This window comes from Nasonia vitripennis (genome assembly GCF_009193385.2).
Source record: "Nasonia vitripennis strain AsymCx chromosome 4 unlocalized genomic scaffold, Nvit_psr_1.1 chr4_random0010, whole genome shotgun sequence".
NCBI classification, from domain to species: Eukaryota; Metazoa; Arthropoda; class Insecta; order Hymenoptera; family Pteromalidae; genus Nasonia; species Nasonia vitripennis.
The window spans coordinates 267,522-280,754 of NW_022279646.1; the positions used below are offsets into that span (position 1 = coordinate 267,522).

The window sequence follows — 13,233 nt, forward strand, 5'->3', positions numbered from 1 at the left end:
CATGTTGCCGATGTTCTTGATCTCCTTGATGATGTCGAAGTTGTTGTTGGCGATGCTCTGGAAAGACTCGTCGATCATCTTGAGCAGATTAGAACTTCCTGTATTGCTCCAATCCTTGTAATTATCGCACCTCTTGGAGTCCTATATTATGAATGTCCGAAGGTACCTCTTCTCAAAACCTATAATAACATTATTATTATTGAAACAATTTGAATAATCTATTACCTCAAAATATTAAGACCATTGAGATTAGTCTGTTTAATTACTCATTTTATTTCAGAATAAAATTTTAAAATATAATATAATGTGATAATCAGATTTTGGAATACCTGATTCAAGTAAAGCAGAGGTATACAGGCATTCAAGTAGGGTGTGTTTCTCACGAGCTTGAAAAATCTACAGTAATTGTCCATAGCGATAGACAAGTGCACTTCCAGTGCAAATTTTACTTCAGGCGATTGCTGAACTTTTTAACATCGTAGTTTAAAGTCATGGATTGAAGCTGATTCTATATATACATCAACTAAAAATCAATCAAAGGGATAATAGTCGACAATTATAAAAATTAGATTATTTATATTTCTATGATTTTCTCACCTATGATATATTTACCAATCTTTGTCTCTTTGGTTGATGTGTACATAGAATCAGCTTCAATCCATGTAATTAAAATACAATTTGTATTTAAAAATTACTCTTGATATAAAACCTTTATATTATATCTGTTATGATTAAAAATATAAACCTCTATTTACCAAGGCATTTTAATGACAATTAAGAAAAATACAGTTTGTTCTTGAAATCCTTATATAATACAGTGCATAAAAACAGAAGTAAAATTATCTAAACAATACACTGTAATAAACGTTTCAGTCATGTACCCAAGGCAATCAAACTAAATGAACACCGATAAAAGTTTGAGGAACTTCTAGTTTTTTAAAATATTCAATTCTTAGGGTTATTTAGAGGATAGTTTGAACCATTTGGTTCCTTTCTTATCATGTTTCATCTAGTTTTGACTATCAGTTCATTGACTGCTGGATCGGTTAAATTAGATTTTATATCTCGCTTGAGTTCAGATCTACCTGCATAATAAACAATAGCACATGGAACTAGATCTAGATCGATCAAACAATCCTCAGCATTCAAATGGTGTTGTTGTATAAAGTTGATTTGGTGTTGCTGTATAAAGTGAAAAGTCAGTTTTTTGATATTCAAGATAGCTTTTAACAAAATCTTTGACAGTTTGTACTGTTTCAATAGGATTGGAGAGACCTTAGAGAACAAAAGTGAATGACATACCCCCTTTATTTACTTGACTTAAATACGGTCAATCAGGGCCCTAATACTGAGTACTTATACTTTCTGATACTCTGGTGGCGTTTCATTTGAAGATACATAAAAGAAATAAATTGCGAATTAACAATCACCAGGATGCACAGCCTAAGGCACATAAGTAGATTCCATTGCTACATTCCAGCTGTGAGTGCCTGGACAACTTTTATCTTCCAAGTAATGTGCATATTTAGGAAGAACCTTTATTAAATCTTGCTTTGATCGAAGCTCCAAGCCTGCTGAATCCGTATTTCCACCTGTAAGAAGAATCCACGATAAACAGTCTTCTCTTATTTATTCTGGAAGGCCTTTTGTCACTTCCTTGACTACCTTGGTAAATCCATACTAACATACATCAGCTCTGGATTTTTTTACAGCTTTGAACCCAAAGAAATTCTCTAAAATATATATAAAATTAAAATAGAATATTTTTAAAAAACCTGTTCTTTATTAAAAATTTACAACCTACTATAGAACTTACCCAATTCTTGTTACAATTTACATTAGTATCAACTCTGATATCTATATCGACCTTTTCATCTTTGCTCTGACTGTTTTTATAAAGCCTATCAGATTTGCTACTGAACTCTTCTTTTCTAATGTCAGGACTAAGTCTACGCGATTCTGTGACTGTAGGGTAATCCAGGTCAGAAATTTGAATCTCGTGGAATTCTTTTGGCTGCCAGTTCACGAAAAGATCAATGCTGTTTTTCAAGATACTTGACTCAAATGCTCAGACTCTGTTATTAAATAATCTCTTGTCAATAACCAAGGTACATCTTTTGCTGCACTTTTCACTTGTTCTTTATTCTTGTTTTGTGTAAGCATTATCCGTAATATACACAAAATAGCTTATGTCTGAGGAACACATTTTTTCATACTTGCTAGCTGTAAACATCCGGCAGCCTTTTTCCTGTAATAAGTCTAAGGTCCTGTGAGAATCGATCAATATTGGCAATGGTGAGATACAGTGTCTCCTGCATTAGATAAATCTTCCACAATATTGTGTCCTCTCAGCAGTACTGGTTTCTCAGACGCATCCCTTTTTCTTTGGTTAAACAATCATCTATTTTTCTTACCACCAGCCTTCTTAACCATTTTGCGAGCACCTTTTAAAGCAGAAAGAATAACTTTATTAGCATATTTGCTTAGTACAACTGATTTTGAAGCAGCCTTCACTACTCTTCTAAGTGTAGTGCGAGACTTCATTTCCATTCCAAGGTTTGATTTTAATTTCATAGTGTTAGTTATGGCGTACGCAGCTACTTTTTCACCAATTTTTGAATCATTTGCCAAAACTCTTTGCCAAGCTTGTTAGCCAATACTTTATCAGAAACCTGCCTAGCTTCAACGTTTTCGCGATTTTGCGAATAGAATATATCGTGCTGCTTACAAGCCTTAATCAACGGATTAATTCCTGAATCACCTCGAGCAAGACGTTTAGCTAACTTGGTACCTGGTCCACAGTATTGATATCCTGGTATATGAAGTTCAATGGGAACTTTGTTGATAAGTTTATTAAGAAATCCACGACCACGTCGTTGTTGTGTATATGTAATCATCACACCATGAAGGTCAAATGATAAGTTACCGAGAGTATATAAGCGCGCTTTATTTATACTTTTACACTTAGTTACAAATTAGACCTCTAAGAATGAACTTACAAGAGCAACCAGTCAAACTTTCCATAGTGAATTTTGACACTGTCGTTTAGTCTGAGAAAAAAATGAGGCGTCATGGAGATCTGCTTCCGGACACCATTCGAGCTGTGTTCCAAGCATCAGACGTCAGCGAGCAATCAGAACGCTAACACGGCAAAATATACAATTCTTAAAAGGTCTCGGTCTAAGAGTCAAAAGCCCTGGTGGAAAGTAACGTGTATATTCCTCTGCTGTCTTCAAAAAAATGGACGAGATTCTAAATATTAGAATAACTAAGAGTGATGGTACGCTTGTACAAAATACTAAGTTAGTCAATAATGCTATCTGTCACGTGTTTGAGGAAATCAGATATGAGATTAATGTTATCGAGATCGATAAATGTAAGAACGTTGGTTTATCTAATCTCATGAAAGGATGGGCCTCGATCAATCCTAGTCAAAGTCTTATTATACAAAATTCCGGCTGGCTTGATGTTGAGGAGAAAGAAAATTTAATGAATAGCGATGGCTACTTTGATATTTCTATACCACTAAGTATGATTCTAGGTTTCGCTGAAGACTATCATAAAATAGTAGTCAATGTAAAGCATGAACTTATACACCAGCTACATATGAAGATTTCAAAATTACTTTGATGAAAATCGAGTGGCTCATGCCCTATGTAGTACTCTCTAACATGCATAAGATTCGACTGATTAGTTATATTCAAAAGAATAAATCGATTGAAATGAGTTTTCGTAGTTGGGAGCTGTATGAATATCCACTGCTCCCCTCTACACCAAGACATGTTTGGGCAGTCAAAACGTCTAATCAGTTCGAAAAGCCACGCTTTATCATCCTCGGCTTTCAAACAAATCGAAAAGGAATGAGAGATGTGAATGCTAGTCGCTTTGATCACTGCAACATCAGTAATGTAAAACTCTTCCTGAATTCACAGTACTATCCTTATTGAAATCTTAATTTAGATATTGATCGCAATCAGTATGCCATGCTCTACGATATGTATGCAAACTTTCAAAATGCATACTATGACAAAAGTGTGGAGCCTATGCTGAAAAAGCAACACTATATCACCTACCTACCTCTCATCGTAATTGATTGTTCAATGCAAAATGAGTCTTTAAAAAACGCATCAGTCGATGTACGATTGGAATTTGAGTCGAGAGAGAATTTTCCTCTTGGAATATCTGCTTATTGCTTGATTCTACATGATCGTGTTGTTTAGTATAATCCTGCCAATGGTGATCTGAGGAAACTTGTTTGAATGGGGAGAGTGCTATAAAGGAGAGAGAGCATCGTTGATTCAACTCATTCGAGATGGAGTACTTGGTGGATATGCAAGGCTTCAAGCAGCCAGGCAATGATTTTATTCTCAAAGAGCTCACTGTTATTCCTCTACGTGAGAATGCTAAGCCGCTAGTGTTACTCTTCAAAGCACCTTTTAAATGGCGGAAACTCACAGAAAAATATAAAAATAAAAATATGTGGCTAGAACAACACTACCACGGTATATCTTGGTTATCAGGTGACATTGAGTATACAAAAATTGGAAATATTCTTCGAGAACTTTTCCGAGATGCAACTCGTATACTAGTCATGGGTTCCATTAAGAAAAAGTGGCTAGAACATTTTAAGCTAAAATGTTCACGATATAGCTGAGGAGGGGTATCCGCCATTGGATAAGTTGAAAGTTGTTACTGTTTGCCCTCATCATAATGGCGCTTATAGAGCCAGCTGTGCTCTCCATAATGTACAACTTATGCATAAATATTTGAAGGAGCGAAGTATACCATTAAATCACTTAAAAATGGAATCAATTAAAAGGACACTATGGAATCAATTAAAAGCAGAAAATCCTTGTATTTGTTAAGTTCTCGTTTAAATCAAGATAAAATTGAAAACTTTTTCGGTTCTATGAGATCTCGATCAGGACATAACGATAGCCCAACTGTCATGCAATTTCGTAGAAATTTTCAGTACGCGTTAATGATAACTATACTAGTACCATCCGTCGGAACAAACTGCGAACCAAATGACGCGCGATTACTGATTTCACGACGATTCATCGACGACCGTAGCGGCCTCATGGGTGATTCGAGGCTCGGTGACGTGGGTGAGCGCATGACTTCGGTGAGCCCGTACCCTTCTGTCCCCGTTGTAGAGGACTCGCCCTGTCCCCGTACCGGCCTGTCCTCGTACCGGCCTGTCCCCGTACCGGTATGTACCCGTACCGGCCTAGCCTACCTACTTGTTTGGATTAATGTGTCGATCAGTTAATTTAGGTACTGCTTTGCAAACTTTTAAACGCTCGTTTTCTCTTAAATCGCGAACGGCACTCCAAAAAACTCTTTGATCTTTAATTGCGAGGTCGCTTTTCATTAAATTATTTCTAATACATTTAAAAATGTGTGGGCTATCAAATCCAGACGTGACTTTACGGTTTCATCACAGACCATTCGTCGAACTTTGAAACCTACATCTTTCGTAATTTGCAATACGTCGCTAATCATTTTCTGCAATTTATCTCCCGAGACTGGGCCGGATGTTGGAGAATACATCAAAAGCTGCTTCCAATAATAGGTTAATCCCGCTACTAAAAATACTAACACCGATTTTGCCATGTGCAGTTCGCGTTCGCCATGTTCGCCTAAATCGTGATATCCATCAACATATTCTTCTTTAAGATTATATTCGAGTCCAGGTTGTACGCTCATTTCGTCCCACATTAGTACCGCATCTTTTTCAAAATCAGATTTACCCTTTAATTTGTAACGGTTCAACTTTCCCCAGGATGTTGGACAGTCAGTAGGTTCCAGGATCTGGATTGGGGAAAGGGGCAATAAAAGAGTCTGTTCTTATGTTTTTAATGTTAACAAAATATATTTCCTTAATTAGATAATAGTAATTGGGAATCAGTTGTTAAATCCCGTCTGAAACAGAAATCAATTATGCGCTTGGTTAAGAATATTTCGCCTTTACAAATGGAATTGTTTAAGCTAGCGCTGTTAACAATTTACGAAAATATCTACGCGACTTCACTAGAACAATGCGTCGGTGGTTATGGCTACGGTGTTTCGGTACGGTGACGGTATGACGGATCTGGGATGGGTTTTAAGGTTAGGATTTCATTCGGTACGGTAGAGTCGTGTGCGCACGGCTACACCGATCCGGGTGACTTGCGTAATAACAATCTCGACCGCCCTGTGTGCGCACAGTAGCGGCCAGGATAGTGTAACGGGATTTTAAAAGCCTAATAAGAAGTTGCTTAAATTAGATTCTTATTCTTGTATTCATTTTAATTTGTTAACATATTTTTTATTTCTTTCAGGCTATGATTTATATGTTTTTTTGCTTATTTTATTATTTAAATAAATATAATTGTAATTTATTTAAGCGGTGACCTCGCAATATAATTGTTTTTTTTTTCAGGCCTGGTTCCACAGCAGCTTTAACAAAACTACTTAGAACGAGGTCACGGTACTTGTCAGACGCCGATGTGGGGCTAGGTAGCCAAAGGCAGGAATTATATTCCTTCCTCATTGTACGTGGACTATATGTTTGATAATCGGAAAATTTATCAGGCATATGTCTCCGTAAATGATTGGTCGATGATGGTGCGCGCGTAATAAGTCGCATAGTTACTTACTTTGTTTTGTATTTTTTCAGCTGCAGTACCGGGACGAAGCTGAATCGTTTAGAGACAGCAGCTAATATACTAATATACTTATTTTACGTACATTTCAGATTTTTTCTCGCCTTATTTTATTAAATAGATGCAGATTCAATCAAACTAGGCGAGGATTTCCGTGGTTTACGTAGAGCTATAGGCGAAGGACTCCATGGTTTTATTTTGAATAATTATGTAAAAAGATTTTTTTCAATTTCCGCATTTTATCTAATTATTTATTTATTAGTCAATTCAAATTATATATATTAGTTATTCCAATCTTGTTATATAATCAATTCCAAATAAATAAATAAAAATGTCCAGCGCACTAACAACAGTACCTCAAAGGTAGTGTGGAAATCTGTTGAAGCAATAAAAAAATCATTAAAATGTTTTATATATAATAATAAATTATAATATATTTTATTTCAACGCATTTTAGAAATATAAAATAATTCGAATATTTAATGATGATAATAATAATGATAACAATTATAATAATCATATGCTGGCTTGTATGTGTACGAATTAAAATAAAAAAATGCACCCTATTTGAACTCGGATCAAAAGGGTTGAGAGTCGAGTACGTTTTCCATTGGACTAACGCTATCGACAACTTTTATTAAGTCAATGTAATATTTAAGTTGTGGCCCCATTTGGGTTTAAGGATAAAAATTTAGGGTATAATTGGCTTATTCGTGTTTTTAGTACTTATTTTTAGTTGTGCACGGTCCTTATGCATTGTTAACAGTAATTAGCATAGTTGCAATGCATAGCTTTACCATTGCACATAGCGAAAGAACATTTTACCGTCCCGTGCGGTATGTTATCGATCGCGCATCTCATGTTACCGGCAGAACGCTAGAATTAGAGTGACGCACCGCGCGTAGTCGGGGTGCGTACTAGCGCTCGGGGTGCCTCACTTTGGGATGGGGCTTTGCGCTTCTATTAAGGTCTATCTTCGTTGGTATTTTCGTTTCATGTTAGCAACTTGCTGCGCCTGCGGTGAGATGGTTTTGGTAGATTTTGATTTAGTATTTTAATTTTTTTATTTGCATCTTGCTGTGCATGGTGTAGATAGATTTAGGGTTATCGGATATATTGTTATTCACGTTTTATATTCAAGTCTTCAGTAACTAGAATTGGTGCATAGGGTTCTTGTATTTTAGTTAGATTGACACTGTCTTATTTAAACGGCGCGGCCACTGTAATTCAAACATTTTCGAATTGGTGCAGGGACGTCTAATGGCTGACTTCATGGGAGAAAGCGGATAGCTATTATCGTTGTGCCCCTTGAAGTTAGCATTTGGGTGCCCTTCTGAATAATCGTGACCCTAGCACTGCATTAGAGTCTGATCTGAACTCTTCTCTCTTCTTTCTTACTCCCTGAAAAAAATCTTAAAGACAAAAAAGTTTTGTTTTTAATTCTGATTTCGACTAAACAAACTAAATATGCATGATTTACAAAAGTTCGAAGAAAATGCGAAAGCTACTGCTACAAAACATGTAATTAATATGTTGCAACGTCCTGGTCAATTAGAGAAGGTAGAGCAGTACAAACGTAGGATTGGTAGAAAAAAAGCTAGCGTTGAAACTATGTTAAAAACTGCTATGCAAAGTCAACTAGATGGTGTAAAAGTTGGGTTTGATCAATTACAGAATTCATTAGTAAGCATAAAAACAATCAAAAGTGAATTAGATTACATTGGAAAGTTATTTGAATTAGTACCTTCTCTAAATACAACATTACATTTAGTACAATATGAAAATATTCGACATTCTCAATATGTTACTGCTAAAGAAAATTTAAAACATATTTTTACAGTCCCTGAAAGTGTTGAACGGACAAAGCAATGGATTAATGAAAGTAAATTGTTACATGCTCACCAAAGTCTAATGGATCTTGAAAGTTCTCGCGATGATTTATTATATGAATTACATAAGCTCCCAAATGAAAAACCTGCTGATAAGGTTATGTTGAAAGCATACTTTGAAGATCTTGAAGATCTTTCTCAAAGAATGGAAAAACAAATAAGATTAATTTTAAGTAGAACTTTAAATACAGTTCGCAAAGAACCTACTATAATTGTAACTGTATTAAGAATCATTGAACGAGAAGAAAAAGCTGATCACTATGCTTTACAAAAATTCAAACAAAGCGGATTTATGCCTCCTGGGAGGCCAAAACACTGGAAAGATGTTGCTCTAAGAGTTTTAGAGAAATCAGTTTCTAATAGAATTGAAGGTACTCATGTTGACCAAAGAACTGATAATAAAATGTGGTTAGTTCGATACCTTGAATTAACAAGACTTCTCTTTTTAGAAGATTTGAGAGTTGTAAAAACTCTGTGTGTACCTTGCTTTCCACCATCATATGATATTGCTAACAAATTTGTTAAAATGTATCATTTAGGTTTATCTCAACATCTAAAAGATATTGTTAATGATGGTTTGGAAGGAAATGAGTATGTTTCTTTGCTTTCTTGGATAATGAATACGTATGGAGGACCTGAAATGATGGGTCATCCAGAATTGAATATCAATTCTAAAGAAATCGGCTCACTTTTAGACAGTGAAATTATAAATGAACTGCAGCAAAAATATTTGAAAAATATGTCACGAAACTACGAAGATTGGATGAGAAAAACTTTGGAAACTGAAAAAATAGATTGGTGGAGCAAAGTAATGCCAGAAGCTGGTATACATGAATCTTATTATCATACTGCAGCTCCAGTAATTATTTTTCAAATGATAAGTCAAAATTTGCAAGTGACAAAAACTATTAGTACTGATTTAACTTTAAAAGCTTTTAATCTTTGTATTGAACAAGTAATAAAATATGGATTTAAATATCGAAAAGCTATTTTAGAATTTAAAAATAAACATTTTGAAGATCGAAGTCAAGTTCCATATTTCACTCATCATATGATTACAATTGTTAATAATTGTTTACAATTCATAGAGTTAGCACATCAAACTAAACAATTATATTGGATTTTTGATTCAAATAATGATATAGTTATTAAATTTGAAGAACTTATTGAGACTTACCAAAAACTTCGCAATGAAGCTGCAGCAATATTATTAGAAGAATCATTTTTAGATTTAGAATCACATTTTAATGATTTGCTAACACCTAAATGGCTTTCATCTCCAATACCAATAGAAACTATTTGTGTTACCTTGGAAGATTATTTTCAAGATTATAATCATTTGTCGCCTAAAAATTTTGATTATATCATATCAGAGGCACAAAATTTGATTGCTAAGAGGTACATTTCAGCTATGTTGCAACGTAAGATATCATTAAAAAGTTATGATGAATGTCTAACATGCACATCAAAAATAATCATTGAAGCAGATAAATTAAAATCTTTTTTTTATAAAATTGCACCTAAAATTGAATTAGAATCTCCATTTGAAATAATTAAACGACTAGCTGAGGTTCTTCGGTGCGAAGATCCTGAAATTCTTTCATTAGATTTGCATTCGCTGGTGGAAAAATATCCTGACATAACTGATGATCAATTAGTTAGATTACTTGGTCTTCGAGGTGATATTCCAAGAAGTGAGGCAAAAGAAAAAGTAGTTTATATACTTGAGGCTCAACGTAATAGAAAAACATTAAAATCAGACACAAATTCTATTTTTAGACAAATTATTATTCAAGATAGTTTTTTGAATTGGAAGCCTTAATTTAGTAAATAGAAAAAAAATGATGCATATATATTTAAATACAAGTTTGAGCCATACAATTATTTGACTATTGTGAAATAAACTGAATATTTTGAACCAACGTTGTAGTAATACATTTTTTTATGTTTCTTAAATTTTTTATGCAGCTATTGACTCTATCTGATGTTTCTTTTTTAAGATGATAATAGTAACAATACATAGGAAGGCATACTAAAATGTAAAAAATTGTAAGGAAATGTAATATTTCGTAAATAAATACTATATTTGGTTAATTTTATTATACTTGCTGTACTAGGTATAATGCTCTTCAGCACATTCATTAGTCATTAACAAATAGCATTCTCATAATACGTGTATATAAAATTAATATATTACTATACGCGTGTGACCTAAGTAGCACTTTTTTGCACGGCGTGAGGTTAGGGCCCGAGCGTAGCGAGGGTTCTAATTAAGCCGTACAGAAGTATTACTTAGGTCACGACCCGTATGGAAATTTTGAACAGTATTATAACGCAAATCACCGTACGATTATGATACATTTCGGTACATTACTGTAGAATTGTGTACGTTGACATACATTCGCGTAATTCGCGTACGTTTTGGGTGGAATTCGAACATTTAATACAGCATTATATGTAATCGTACGCGAACGTACGCAAACGTACACCAACGTATGTGACTGTACGAAATATTGCTGGAATATACTCATTTATACGAAAATGTACAGCTTTATACATTTCAGAGATAAAACAATTTTTATACGTAAAATTTGACGGTTCTAAAAAATAGTCGCTTGTGCATAAGCGTGCGTAAACGTACGAGACGTACGCGAACGTACGGAAACTACGCCAATGAACGCAAATGTATGCGAACGTACACAATTGTACAGAAAATTAATATTTCTTATTATTATAAAATTAATATTATATATATCATGTTAAATGTTTTATGTAAAATATTCATTTATTTATTAATTAAATCTTTAGTTAGTTTACATATTTAGTAATCATTGCTTTGTTAAAGGAACTTATAAATAGATCGTTTTTTATTTTCATTAAAATACCTGGTTGATGCCCTGTTAAAAATATTCACACCAAATTTACATAAAATTTTATGTAATAACTTTTACGTGTACAATTTTACACAAATCAATTAAATTGTAAAACTTTATGTAAAATTTTACATAAAATTGTACGTAAAGATCAGTATGTAAAATTGTATGTGAAATATTACGTAAAGTTTTACAATTTTATTTGTGCATGTGACATTTTATATGTGATAGTTTAAAATCTTACATAAAATTTTATGTAATATTTGATGTAAATATATTTTGACAGGGTGTATATCATAAAAGTTATAACATTTAAATCATTTCTTTGTGGTAACAATGTTTTAAATGTTTAACACATACATCAGCATTTTCAACTAGATAAGTGTCTTGAATTTCTATTTTATTAAAAAATATAAACATATTAATTGTATCACTATACTTTATTTTACAAATCTTTTTAATTATACCAAAATAACCATCATTTGTTCGAAAGACTGAATCATTGGTTTTTTTCGATTGATTGTATGTACAAGAAGTGTATCGACATCCATTGAGAATAATTTTGCAATACATTGTACCTATACTTATTTTTTGAGACATTAAAGAAACTCCTTAAATACAACAATTCTAATTCTGAGAGTTTATGAATTTTTCCCCCTACTGAAAAAAGCTGATGATAATCAGCTGATATTATTAGCTGATAATCTGCTAATAATCATGTCAAAACGTCAACTAATTATCGAGTGATATCGCAGCTGAATATTTTTATTAAAGCTGATAGTTACAAAAATGCGTTTGTATGAAATAAAATGTTAATGATAAACACTGCATGCTGTGAGCTAGAAATTTTTATTTTTTAATAATTTGATTTAAACCAAAAATGTTTAAATATTGAAAAATAAAAATTTTGCAGCTCACAGCCAGTGTTTTGGTATTATCATCTGGATGGTAAAACTGTATTTTGACCTTTATTATGTGAATCTTATAAATTTTATTATTTTAAAACAACTTTGAAAAAATATACTGAAGGTTAAAAAATTTTGGATGATTATCACCTGATAATTAGCTGATTATCATTTAACATTATATTTCATACTAACGCATTTTTGTAACTATCAGCCTTAATAAAAATATTCAGCTGATATCACCTGATAACAGCTGACGTTTTGGCATGATTATCAGCAGATTTTCAACTGATTATCAGTTAATAATCGACTGATTGTCATCTGCTTTTTTCAGTAGGGCCACGTCCTAATAAATTACAATTTCCAATTTTTTCATACTTATTTAGTTGGTTATTATTACATGTATTCTTACTTATCTCTGGCGAGAAAAGTCACGTGATTTATTACACGATCCATCACGTGATAGATCACTTGAATGCTCACGTGATAAATCACCTTCAAAATCACGTCAGAAATCACTCATAAAATTAAAGTATTAGTTCTAATTAAAATAAATTAAATTATTTTATTTTTACCAAACAATTATAAAAAATTTATTTGTTGCTAATTTAAATAAATTAACTACAAACAAATTGTTGAAACAAAAAACATTGTTCTAACCGAGGATTAAACTCCGATCTTCAACTTCATAATCCAATATCTTACTGCCTGAGCTACTTGTGCTGTAGTAAGCCTTGAAATTCTATGCTACTTTTACCTAAAAATATGTTATATTTATAACTTTGTAAAGTTTACATACTTTAAGATAAAAATTAAAAAGATCTAAAATATTTTTGAAGTCAAGATTGATATTTATAATCTAAATTTTTACTACTGAATAATATATATATATATATATATATATATATATATATATATA

General features: G+C 32.9%; 1 protein-coding gene across 1 annotated transcript; it reads left to right on the forward strand.

Annotated features, from left to right (window-relative positions):
• Nucleotides 1-7,992: 7,992 nt before the first annotated feature.
• LOC100118777 (exocyst complex component 3) lies at nucleotides 7,993-12,040 on the forward strand. Its single transcript, XM_001602621.6, has one exon. It carries the CDS (start codon nucleotides 8,115-8,117, stop codon nucleotides 10,356-10,358), a length of 2,244 nt encoding a protein of 747 aa, XP_001602671.1. The 5' UTR covers nucleotides 7,993-8,114; the 3' UTR covers nucleotides 10,359-12,040.
• Nucleotides 12,041-13,233: the final 1,193 nt, after the last annotated feature.

Coding starts and splice junctions, on each gene's coding strand:
- LOC100118777 (XM_001602621.6), top strand. CDS start 8,115: ATGCATGATTTACAAAAGTTCGAAGAAAATGCGAAAGCTACTGCTACA.